At 35.6% G+C, this 13,386-nt stretch overlaps 1 protein-coding gene across 8 annotated transcripts in view; it reads left to right on the top strand.

Annotated features, from left to right (window-relative positions):
• Positions 1 to 13,386, top strand: part of aak1b (AP2 associated kinase 1b) — a 43,988-nt gene that overhangs the window by 4,087 nt on the left and 26,515 nt on the right. For all 8 annotated transcript variants that reach the window (XM_051909108.1, XM_051909104.1, XM_051909101.1 and 5 more), the window contains exons 2-7: positions 2,986 to 3,104; positions 4,599 to 4,707; positions 8,134 to 8,276; positions 8,573 to 8,694; positions 11,280 to 11,361; positions 12,377 to 12,509. In XM_051909108.1, coding sequence (XP_051765068.1) covers positions 2,986 to 3,104; positions 4,599 to 4,707; positions 8,134 to 8,276; positions 8,573 to 8,694; positions 11,280 to 11,361; positions 12,377 to 12,509 — 708 coding nt within the window. The remainder of the gene's footprint in view (positions 1 to 2,985; positions 3,105 to 4,598; positions 4,708 to 8,133; positions 8,277 to 8,572; positions 8,695 to 11,279; positions 11,362 to 12,376; positions 12,510 to 13,386) is intronic.

The following is a 13,386-nucleotide window of genomic DNA, read 5'->3' as shown; positions in this document are numbered from 1 at the left end:
TCTATTTATCAAATAAAGAAACCTAAAAAAAAAAAAATGATGATGTATTAATTTATGTTGTAAGCATATATAAGTCAGAAATGATTCTTGAGCAGCAAATAAACATCAGAATGATTTCTGAAGGATCATGTGACACTGAAGACTGGAGTAATGATGCTGAAAATTCAAAATATATTAAAATAGAAAAGTAGTTATTTTCACAATATTACAGTATTTTTGATCAAATAAATGCAGCAGCCTTGGTGAGCATAAGATATATTTTCTTTCAAATATACAGTGGGTACGGAAAGTATTCAGACCCCCTTAAATTTTTCACTCTTTGTTATATTGCAGCCATTTGCTAAAATCATTTAAGTTCATTTTTTTTTCCTCATTAATGTACACACAGCACCCCATATTGACAGAAAAACACAGAATTGTTGACATTTTTGCAGATTTATTAAAAAAGAAAAACTGAAATATCACATGGTCCTAAGTATTCAGACCCTTTGCTCAGTATTTAGTAGAAGCACCCTTTTGATCCAATACAGCCATGAGTCTTTTTGGGAAAGATGCAACAAGTTTTTCACACCTGGATTTGGGGATCCTCTGCCATTCCTCCTTGCAGATCCTCTCCAGTTCTGTCAGGTTGGATGGTAAACGTTGGTAGACAGCCATTTTTAGGTCTCTCCAGAGATGCTCAATTGGGTTTAAGTCAGGGCTCTGGCTGGGCCATTCAAGAACAGTCACGGAGTTGTTGTGAAGCCACTCCTTCATTATTTTAGCTGTGTGCTTAGGGTCATTGTCTTGTTGGAAGGTAAACCTTCAGCCCAGTCTGAGGTCCTGAGCACTCTGGAGAAGGTTTTCGTCCAGGATATCCCTGTACTTGGCCGCATTCATCTTTCCCTCGATTGCAACCAGTCGTCCTGTCCCTGCAGCTGAAAAACACCCCCACAGCATGATGCTGCCACCACCATGCTTCACTGTTGGGACTGTATTGGACAGGTGATGAGCAGTGCCTGGTTTTCTCCACACATACCGCTTAGAATTAAGGCCAGAAAGTTCTATCTTGGTCTCATCAGACCAGAGAATCTTATTTCTCACCATCTTGGAGTCCTTCAGGTGTTTTTTCATGTGTCTTGCACTGAGGAGAGGCTTCCGTCAGGGCCACTCTGCCATAAAGCCCCGACTGGTGGAGGGCTGCAGTGATGGTTGACTTTCTACAACTTTCTCCCATCTCCCGACTGCATCTCTGGAGCTCAGCCACAGTGATCTTTGGGTTCTTCTTTACCTCTCTCACCAAGGCTCTTCTCCCCCGATAGCTCAGTTTGGCCGGACGGCCAGCTCTAGGAAGGGTTCTGGTCATCCCAAATGTCTTCCATTTAAGGATTATGGAGGCCACTGTGCTCTTAGGAACCTTAAGTGCAGCAGAAATTTTTTTGTAACCATGGCCAGATCTGTGCCTTGCCACAATTCTGTCTCTGAGCTCTTCAGGCAGTTCCTTTGACCTCATGATTCTCATTTGCTCTGACATGCACTGTGAGCTGTAAGGTCTTATATAGACAGGTGTGTGGCTTTCCTAATCAAGTCCAATCAGTATAATCAAACACAGCTGGACTCAAATGAAGGTGTAGAACCATCTCAAGGATGATCAGAAGAAATGGACAGCACCTGAGTTAAATATATGAGTGTCACAGCAAAGGGTCTGAATACTTAGGACCATGTGATATTTCAGTTTTTCTTTTTTAATAAATCTGCAAAAATGTCAACAATTCTGTGTTTTTCTGTCAATATGGGGTGCTGTGTGTACATTTAATGAGGAAAAAAATGAACTTAAATGATTTTAGCAAATGGCTGCAATATAACAAAGAGTGAAAAATTTAAGGGGGTCTGAATACTTTCCGTACCCACTGTATATATAAAAATAAAAATCTTAATGACCCCAAACCTTTAAACTGTTGTTAAGAGAGGATATAGTTAAGCGTAATATTGACCCAATACTATGAAGTGAATGTTGTTCAGGTGCTGTGAAAGCTTTTAAAATGTTAAAAATCAATATGAAAATCCTGCCTAAAACCTCTTTTGTGGTGTACAGAAGAAAGCATTAAGTTGTTTCGGAACAACCTGAGTGTGAGCATCCATTGCATCACAAATTGCGTGTACTATCAGTGTTGTAAAGGAAACAGTTGCTTACTTTGTTTAATTTAATTTCCAGTTCACAGATGGAACTGCTAGCAAAGCTAATAGACTTTCAGGCCTGGTGCATCTCAGACTCATCTGTGCTGTTCAAACACCTCTCAGCATCTTTTTTTCAGCTCTGCAATAATAAAAAAAAAACTGCTATGGAGAGAGAGAATCTTACTGATTGTTTGACTGTAAATGGACTGTTCCTATAGAGCTAGATCCTCGAAGAAATATCTGCGTCCTTCTTTCCCCCACCAGTTTCCCCCTGTGCCTGCTTTGAGGAATAACACTCTGCTCCACTTTATGCTAATACAGCAAATCTGAGACACACATAAACATACAGGCTCTCATGTCTGGCTGGGCACCTCAGCGTGGACTATGACACCACGAGTAATTCACCTGCACTTGCTTACGCTTGTTCTGAGTACTTCCACTAAAATGTCTGGCTCAACAAAATAGAATTTAATACTTGCATGCAGAAATATGAAGAATGTATTTTGTAATAGTGAGCTTATGGCCAGTGTGGCCAGTAATTGATCACAAATAGTAATAAATCATTTGAAATGATTAATAATATTTATTGTATAAATGATTTATTATTATTATTATAATTATTATTGCTGTTGATTTGTTTTTTAACAAATAAACTATTTAAAAAATCATTTTATATTTTATATAATATAAAAAAAGAAAGAAATATAATTAAATTTCTTGCTGATTTCCACATGGAGGCAGTGTTGTGGTGTAAATATCACCTTACTCCTTAGTTCTCAAGCTTATTTTCAACAAAAGCATCTAAACTTTGTGTGTTTGTCTTTGCAGGTGGCTTTGCAATCGTCTTCTTAGTGCGGACTAATCAGGGGGTGCGCTGTGCCCTAAAGAGGATGTACGTCAACAACGAACACGACCTCCAGATCTGCAAGCGTGAGATCCAGATCATGGTGGGCATGATGAAATGTCTTCTGTGCTTTAGCAGTGATAAGAGAATTGATATTTGAGACATCTATAGACATGATTTACACTACTGTTCAAATGTTTGAGTTTTATTTGTAATTTAGCAAGGATAGATTAAATTGATCAAAAGTGACCGGCAAGACATTTATAATGTTCAGAAAGATTTCTATTTTTAAATAAATGCAGTTCTTTTGAACTTTCTATTCATCAAAGAATCCTAAAAAATGGTCACGTTTTCCAGAAAAATATAAAGCAGCATAACTGTTTTCAATATTGATAATAATAAGACATGTTTCTTGAGCAGCAAATCAGCATCTTAGAATGATTTCTGAAGGATCATGTGACACTGAAGACTGGAGTAATGATGCTGACAATTCAGCTTTGACATCACAGGAATAAATTACATTTTAAAATATTATTATTTAAAATTTTAATAATATTTAACAAATCACAATATTAGTGTTTTACTGTATTTTTGATCTTGATCTTAATTTTTTTTTTACCAACCCCAAACCTTTGAATGGTAGGTACTATACAATATTTAATTTAAAGGATTAGTCCACTTTCAAATATAAATTTCCTGATAATTTACTCACCCCCATGTCATCCAAGATGTTCATGTCCTTCTTTCTTCAGTCGAAAATAAATGAAGGTTTTTGATGAAAACATTCCAGGATTATACTCCTTATAGTGGACTTCAGTGGCCTCCAAACGGTTGAAGGTCAAAATTAGTTTCAGTGCAGCTTCAAAGGGCTTTAAACGATACCAGACGAGGAATAAGGGTCTTATCTAGCGAAACGATCGGTCATTTTCTTAAAAAAAAAAAAAAAAAATGTATATGCTTTATAAACACAAATGATCGCCTTGCAAGTGCTTCGCCATTCCGCCTTCCGTATTCTTCAAAAAGCTTACGCTGTATGTCCTACGCCTTCCCTATTCAACTCACGGAACGAACGCGGCACCAGTTCCGTTTTTTCCGTAAGTAGAATAGGGAAGGCGTAGGACATACAGCATAAGCTTTTTGAAAAATACAGAAGGCGGAATGGCGAAGCACTTGCAAGGCGATCATTTGTGTTTATAAAGCATATACATTTGTATTTTTTTTTTTTTTAAGAAAATGACCGATCGTTTCGCTAGATAAGACCCTGATTCCTCGCCTGGTATCGTTTAAAGCCCTTTGAAGCTGCACTGAAACTAATTTTGACCTTCAACTGTTTGGAGTCCACTGAAGTCCACTATAAGGAGAATAATCCTGGAATGTTTTCTTCAAAAACTTTAATTTCTTTTCGACTGAAGAAAGAAAGAAATGGACATCTTGGATGATATGGGGGTGAGTAAATTATCAGAAATTTTATTTGAAAGTGAACTATTTCTTTAATATAGTATTTAAAAATCTGAGCTTTTTGTGATATGTGCCTGCTTGAGCTCATTTTAGTCTGATTCATTCATACACTTTCTGTTCTTTGTGAATTGTGTTCCAGCGGGATCTCAACGGTCACAAGAACATTGTTGGGTTTCTGGACTCCAGCATCACAACTGTAGGAGGTGGAGACGTGTGGGAGGTGTTTATCCTCATGGACTTCTGCAGAGGTAAGTCTGCCTTTCAGCCCCATAATGCCTCTGTGCACAGCCGCCTTGTGCTCTGTGTGGGAAAACAAACATACATTTGACAGAGTAAACTTAAATACAGATTAGTCAACTAGACAACTGTACCACCTATATGACAAACAGTGATGAAAAATAAAGTGACTAAAGACTAGAAATACTCCAGTATTTATGTTATGTGTCTTTCCAAAGAATAATTAACAACGAATAAGTCTCATTGAATTTCCTTTCATTTAGAGTGTGTTCACACTTGTTCGGTTCTTTTGGTCCGAAGCAAAACAGAAACTGATACATTTAGTACTGGTTTTCCTACACCATGTCTACACTTATTCAAATGAACCGCATTAACAAACAATCACACCAGAGTTTTAATCAAACTAAACCTGCCAAGTGTGAACACACCCTTAAAAGGATCTTTCACTTGTTTTACATACAGTATCTCTTCTTATACAGTCTGTTTGTGCTGTGTTTTACTATTCATCCACCTGGAGGCGCTCTTTAGATAGATTTGATACCTCTGTCACAGCCTGACATGACCTTATATCCTAATCTTCTTGTCCCTTGAGAAAGCTTTTTTTCCTCAGTTTGTAAGGTTAGTACATCATCGCCTTACAGCACCTACACAAAAGACTAAACCTCATTACTGGAAAAACATTTTCCAGTGTCTTCATCTGAAAGGGTTTCTATATGTCTTGAATGGTTAATTTAAAGCAAGATGTTGTCCTTAGAATTTTCTAAAACCCAGAACAGATTATTGATTCTTTCATTATTCCAAGAGAGCTTGCTTCTTTTGAGTGTTCACAAAAGGCCAACCAATTGGATGTATTGAATGCGACTTTCACAGTGAGCGTCAATCACGTGATATTGATATTTTCAAGATATTGATTGAGATTAAACATGCTCGTTAGGGAGTCAAATGAAGGCAAACTGACATAATTGCTGGCTAATTGACTTCTAAAGTGCTTACAGATGGATTCAGGGGCTGACATGTGGGTTCTTGTGTTCATGTATGTGACTTCTAGGGATGTACAGATTTGGACTATGGATTTATCATTCTAATTTCACGTAGTGTCTATGCTTTAATTCTCCTGAGGAACCTCCTGGAATAACCTCTCAATCGAACTTTGCTTTATGCTTTTCTTTAAAAAATAAATAAATAAATAATGATTTGGAATCACCTCTCTAAGAGGTCCTACTTAACCAACCCAATTGTTAATAATATAAAGGATAAAAAGGATGAGGATTAAGAAAAGAAAAAGAGAGGAAACCCTCCTAGATTCTATTATAGATGTTAACTCCCCAATCTCTATTCTCTCAAATTGAACCACGTTGGGAAGCAAGTCTGAATTTGCTCGATTCAATAGAATTCTCTTCTCTTTCTTTTTGTCATCTATGAAACCTCTGCTTCTAGGCCAGAAATCTTAAAATTTTCAGAAAAGCCCTTGAAGGGTTTCCATAATCTGTTTTTATCATTTCAAAAGGCGAATGAGTTTTTCTAATTCCTGAAATAGGAATAAATATCTAATAAAATGATAATTAAAATATTCATTTAAGTTAAAATCTAGTCTCTGATACAAACAAATTGTATTAGGTTGATTAGATCATTGTGTAGTCATTTGAATGTTATACTGTTTTGTTTTAAGGCAAGACACCACAGATGAATAGGTTAAAAATTAAACATATGTCATCATCATACTTCCCCAGTTGATTAATTACAGTACATTAAGACAATTGTTCTCTGAAATGTCATATTTAAATATGAAAATGAGGCATTATCTATTGAAATATGCACAAATTTGCATACATTTGCAAACATTGAAAAAAAGCCATTTTCAAATTTCAAAAAAGTAATTTTTATTGACGTTGTTTAAGGTTTTATATATATATATATATATATATATATATATATATATATATATATATATATATATATGTATGTATGGATATCACTTTTTATAACTCCATAAATCAGATTATACTGTCAAAAAATCACCATGTTTGTGGGGGTGGGGGGGGGACAATATATAATCAGGCGAATCATATATGAACAAACCCCTCTGTTAAAACCTTCAGAATATAGATGGGAATAACACTGGAAAGTTTTGTGAATGAAAGTGCTACTGAAATGGAGATTACTGACTCTGTACAACTTGTTTTTAGAAAACAGCCTTTAAAGATATGTATTGTAATTGAGATCTACAGACACAAATTGATAGTGTAATAAAATAAACACTTAAGTATGTGTTTTAAATGTTTTCTTAACTCTAGTTTGAAAGAAGATAGAAGCAAAATATCTAGGGCTGGGACAATAAATCGATGCGTCACTCGATTCTGAGATTTTCCGAATGCATCACGATTCTCTCTCAAATTGATTCTGAACGTAGTTTTTAACAGCAGATGGCGCTCTAGACTAGTTTTTAACCACACGCTCAAATGCTCACTAAGAAGAGCGCTCGTGTGGTCGGCTGATTCTGAAAATGTACTTGCACCTCAGAATGCTTTTATGACGCTGAGATTAATGTAAACAGCCCACTGCAAACACCCTTGTAATTCACTTCAACCTTTTCAAACTTTATGAATGATTATTTTATCTGCTGGTAAAAACTAAGCTTAGAACAGTGCTGCCAATTTAGTGATTTTGTCGTTAGATTTAGTGACTTCCCCGCCCCTTTTGACTTTTTTTCAAAAGCCTAGTAACAAATCTAGCAACTTCCTGGACAAATGTTATCTAGATTCTGTGACTTGCCCACTGATCTATATTTATATTAATCTAGATCAGTGGACTCACCAGTATGACGTCATCTAGCGACCAGTTTTAGCTACTTTTAACTGAAAGCAATTGGCAACACTGACTCAGAATAGATTCGAGAGAGAATTGCGATGCATTCTGAAAATCTCAGAATCGATCCAGAATCATTTCTTGATTCGCGATGCATCGATTTATTGTCCCAGCCCTAAAAATAACCCAAAATCTCAAAATTGGCCAGTGCATGAAAACACCTGTACTGTCTTGCCTTAAAGGGATAGTTCACCCAAAAATGAAAATTTTGTCATCACCTACTCCCCCTCATGTTGTTTCAAACCTGTATGAGTTTCTTTCTTCTGTTGAACACAAAAGATATTTTAAAGAATGTTGGTAATCAAACAGTTGACGGTAGCCATTGACTTCCATAGTAAGAAAAAAATACTATAGAAAAGTCAATGGCTACCGTCAACTGTCTGGTTACCAACATTCTTTAAAATATCATACAGAAGAAAGAAACTAATGAGGGTGAGTAAATGATGACAAAATTTTCATTTTTGAGTGAACTATCCCTTTAATATTTCTTCAAAATTTCCTCATTGTGTTATTTGTGTTTAGTTAGTATGAAAGTATTGTAGCGTTTAACATCTCTGTCTGTTTGTGTGCAGGTGGTCAGGTGGTAAACCTGATGAACCAGCGTTTGCAGACGGGCTTCAGTGAACAGGAAGCACTCCAGATATTCTGTGACACGTGTGAGGCTGTGGCACGTCTCCACCAGTACAAAACTCCCATAATCCACCGAGACCTCAAGGTTCCTTTATTTTCTGCTTCACTTTTTCTGCTCCTCTCCCTCCTTTTCTGCTTCTCTTATGAGCAGCAGTTTTTCCAAGAAAAGGAAATTGAGTGAGAGAGTCTTTCAAATTGGGCCATTGATTAAATGAGTCGCAGTTAACTGCCGTTTGTGACTGACTGTTACCTTGGTAAAACCACTTCAGTTTGAACACTTGATCAAGAGTCCGACTCCTTGTGTTTTTCCTCAAAACATTACTTCATTAGTTGACGATGTGATGTTGTACAGGAGTGTAATTTGTGTATGACTCTTTGCAGGTGGAAAACATTCTGCTTCATGACAGAGGACACTATGTTCTTTGTGATTTTGGCAGCGCCACCATGAAGTTCCAGAACCCCCAGAGCGAAGGAGTGACTGTGGTCGAGGATGAAATTAAAAAGTAATTCTCTCCAATCAGTCTGTTTTTGTGAAATTCAAATTGTTTTATAACCAGTGGTAATCCACAGAGGAGGTTTACTCGTAAAATGAAAAAAAAAAATGTATTAATGTGCAGAACTCTGATGCATATAAAATATATATTTTATTCAACATTTTCTCTGTTGTGCAGTACTGGAGGTGAGTGAAATCACTTCACGGATTCCAGGAGGCTATTGATTATTTGGAATAGATATGTTGTAAATTGTTGTATTGGTGGTCTTTAAGTTGCACTGCGTGATTTGACTCATTAAAGGGATAGTTCACCCAAAAATGAAAATGCTGTCATCATTTACTCACCCTCAAGTTGTTCCAAACCTGTATTAATTTCTTTCTTCTGTTGAACACAAAAGAAGATATTTTGAAGAATGTCGGTCACCAAACAGTTGATGGGCCCCATTGACTTCCATAGTATTTTTTCCATACTGTGGAAGTCAGTGGGGTCCATCAACTGTTTGGTTACCCATATTCTTCAAAATATATTTTGTGTTCAGCAGAAGAAAGAAATTAATACAGGTTTGGAACAACATGAGGGTGAGTAAATGATGACAGAATTTTCATTTTTGGGTGAACTATACCTTTATTGAATAAACCATTCCTTTATTGACAAGTATTGGGTGAGTGATCAGAAAGAACATATTGTTAAACAAGACTAGGGTTATTAGGGAGAGATCATAAATTTTATTTAGCAAAGGTTCATTAAATTGATAAAAAGAGACCATAAAGACTTTTATAATGTTACAAAAGATTTCTGTTTCAAACAGATGCTGTACTTTCGATGAACTTTCTATTCATCAGAGAATCCTAAAAAAAAAGTGTATCAAATTTTTTCTTTTTCCACAAAATATTAAGCAGCACAACTGTTTACAACATTGATAAATATAAGAAATGTTTCTTGAGCAGCAAATCAGCATATTAGAATGATTTCTGAATAGGGCTGGGCGATATGACCAAAATCTTATCACAATACGAGTAATTATATATCACGATAACGATCTATATCATGATATAGTTATTTTTGCTTTAAATAAGGTTTTTATGATATCAAAATTTCTCACAATTTTCATAATTTCATTAGTCTTATCACCATTTTTAATATCATTTAAAAAAAAAAAAAAAAAAAAAAAAATAATATATATATATATATATATATATATATATATATATATATATATATATATATATATATATATTAATACTAGCCAATAGAACAAAGACACAAATGAAATAGACTTACCTGAAAAAAATTTAACCACTAAGAAATACTACATAATCAAATGTATAAAAAACAATGCAAACATACATTTATTTAAAGTTACAAAAGCGAGCAGGGAGAGATTTTCTCTTTTTTGTTGTTTGATTAGCATTAATAATGACAGTGGATGCTGTCCCTTTAAGATTGACTGCATCAATCCATTATATTCTCAAGCCTTGTCTTTCTCAACTGTACCTTCACTTAAGACATAAATAGCTCTGTTTACTTGCAAATACAAAAAAAGCACTCAGTTCTGTCCTCGCGCGCTCTGTGAGCAGCGGCTTCATGTCGCGCGTCTCTCAGACAGTGCTGAGAAAGTGTCTCCTAGAGAGCGCGTGCATATGCTGAAATGTGTTGTCTTTCGCTGCTAACTGCACTTCAACACTTTAAAACCACTTGTTTTTAAACTGCAATGCTTAAAAACTGACCGCGCAGCATAGCAACCTCACGTGAGTGTAACCGCGACAGAGACGATAGCCCAAAATCTCTACTGGTTGACAAATTTCTACCGGCTAATCGTGTCTACCAGTTTATCCCCCACCCCTACTTATTGTGCTTAATAACACTTTAACATCGAGCACGTACCTAATTTGCGATCGCCTTCTGACTGAGAGAGGCAGGTTTCTGTGCGTGCACTTTGGCAGTGTGCCAGTCAGCATGAGTGCTGCACCACAGAGTTGCTTTTCAGGATATATTCCACTTATAACTCTTTTTAACATCAAGCACATCCCGCTCTTTATATTCTCATTTATGCATTTCATCACTCTGAAGTGTCAATAATGCAATATATTTACGTACTGAGATATATACGATATAGCAAAGTCTCTAACGATAGACATTTTATTTAGTAGTAACGATATATATCGTCATATCGAACAGCCCTATTTCAGAAGGATCGTGTGACATTGAAGGCTGGATTAATGATGCTGAAAATTCAGCTTTGATATCACAGGAATAACTTAAAATTTTAAATACTTTAAAATAGATGGCCAGTAATAGATGGAAAATACTCTAAGCCTGTACTGTTTATCCTTCAAACTAGAATTTTTAATGGAAAATGGGCCATCAAAAAATGATGTTTTGACAAATTGCTTGTAGTTACTGCAAATTATGATAAATTGCTTGTGAGGTGAAGTTTTTTTCTGCTTCCAGAGTAGGCCTGATTAGACTGAAGTCATTAATTAAGAAAACACTCATTTTGTATGTTTCCAATATGGTCACAGATATATCATGCATTCCTTAAAAATAACACTAATTATAATGCAGCATTTCATGAAAATGTCTGTTTTGTTTAGGTACACAACCCTATCCTATCGCGCTCCTGAAATGGTGAACCTGTACAACGGCAAAATCATCACCACTAAAGCAGATATCTGGGTAAGTAAATATATCAAAGATATCACAGGCCAATCAGAAGGAATTTTAAAAGTCATTGGCTTTTCTTAAGCTTTTTGAATCTAACTTTCACCAGACTAATAGCAAGTTTGCTAAATCAATGCCTAAATAGCTATTTGGTTATTGATTATACTGACGTCAGCAGAAAAGGAAATTTATTCCAGAAGAGATTACAAAATGTTTTCAATAAGACCAGAATGTATTTAAAAAATAAGTATGGTCAGTTTTGCTATCTTATTAACTTTAATGTATGCTTATTTTGTACCAACAAGGTTTTATACCGTGGTCAAGGATAAACATAAAAAGAAGGAAAAGAGGAAGCTAGAACACTGCTTTATTGTGGCTTATTATAAAAGTCAGAGAGGATCTAAATCAACATCCAAGAAGCTTCAATTATATGATACGATTATATTTATTTTAAACTCGAGGGTTAGTTCACCCAAAAATGGGAATTCTGTCATTAATTACTCACTCTCATGTTATTTCAACCCCATGCGACTTTCGTTCATCTTCAAAACACAAATGAAGATATTTCTAATGAATCCTGTGAGATTTCTGTCCCTCCATTGAAAGTCTATTCACCCAAAACTCTATATATTTTGAATCTCTCAGATTTTATTAAAAATATCTTCACTTGTGTTCTGAAGATGAACGAAAGTATTATTGGTTTAGAACAACATGAGGATGAGTAACTCATGACAGAATTTTAATTTTTTGGATGAACTTTCACTTTAATTAATACGAGGGGGAAATAAACCAAATGCTACACAGAACGGTGGAATATGGCCTTTTTGAAAAGCTTTCAATAAGAGTATTCAGGTCTCTATAAATTGCCTGTGAATGGATTTCAAAACTAGATTAATTTGATATAAAAGTACTGAAGTAATAAGAATGTTTAATTAACCTTATTCAAGGCTTTTATATTATTATCTTACGACCACAATCAAGGGTTTTTTTTCCCATACTGTACAATGACGTGGGTTTTTCTTTCTTTCAGGCAATGGGCTGTCTGCTCTATAAACTCTGTTTCTTCACATTGCCCTTCGGTGAGAGTCAGGTGGCCATTTGTGATGGCAACTTCACCATTCCAGACAATTCCCGCTACTCACAGGACATGCACCGTCTCATCCGTAAGTATCTTCCTGTCGCTGCTCGCGTCTCACACCAGGTGTGTCTCCGTCTCAACACTGGCTCAGTATGGCTATGGGTCTCACTTGAAAGGAATAGTTCAGCCAAAAAATGAAATTTTGTCATAATTTTTTCACCCTCATGTCCTTTCTTTCTACTGTGGAACACAAATGGGGAATATTTGAATAAAGTCCTAGTCATTAATTAAAGGTTATGGAGTTAGAAACCTGCGCTGTCCAAAATGACAAAGCAACCACTGTAAAAGTGGTCAATATGACTTGTACACTATATTTAGAATCTTAAGTTATAAAGTTTCTTTGTGTGAAGAACAGAGCAACATGTAAGTCAAAATACACAAAATATCTTCCCTTCTGTTGTAGCTATCAAATCAAAAACACGGCAACATTAATGGCAATGTTGCTTGTTTGGGAAACATGCAAGAAATAATGGTGTTTGGGTTTTAAATGGTGTCAGCATGCCATTTTTGTTGTCTATATGATAGTCCATTTTAGAGCTTTAATGAAGTGAAAAGTTAAATAAAGGAACAGTTCACCATAAAATTTAAATTCTGTTATCATTTTCTCACCCTCATGTCGTTCCAAACCTTTCCAAGACTTACTTTCTTCTGCTAAACACAAAAGAAGATATTTTGAAGAATGTTGGTAGCCAAACAGTTTTGGTTCCCATTGACTTCCATTGTATTTTTTGACCACACAATGGAAGTCAATGGGAGCCAGATAAAAAAGTCAGTCATACAGGTTTGAAACCACAGGTTTGGATGAGTAAATGATGTCAGAATTTTCATTTTTGGGTGGACTATCAGTCTTTTCCTCACTCAAAGCTGTACTTTTAGTTATTCAGGATCTTGACAGCACCTAT

Source organism: Ctenopharyngodon idella, chromosome 10 (assembly GCF_019924925.1).
Source record: "Ctenopharyngodon idella isolate HZGC_01 chromosome 10, HZGC01, whole genome shotgun sequence".
Lineage (NCBI taxonomy): Eukaryota > Metazoa > Chordata > Actinopteri > Cypriniformes > Xenocyprididae > Ctenopharyngodon > Ctenopharyngodon idella.
The sequence above is the reverse complement of the archived record's forward strand: the minus strand, read 5'-3'. Positions and strand labels throughout refer to the sequence as shown.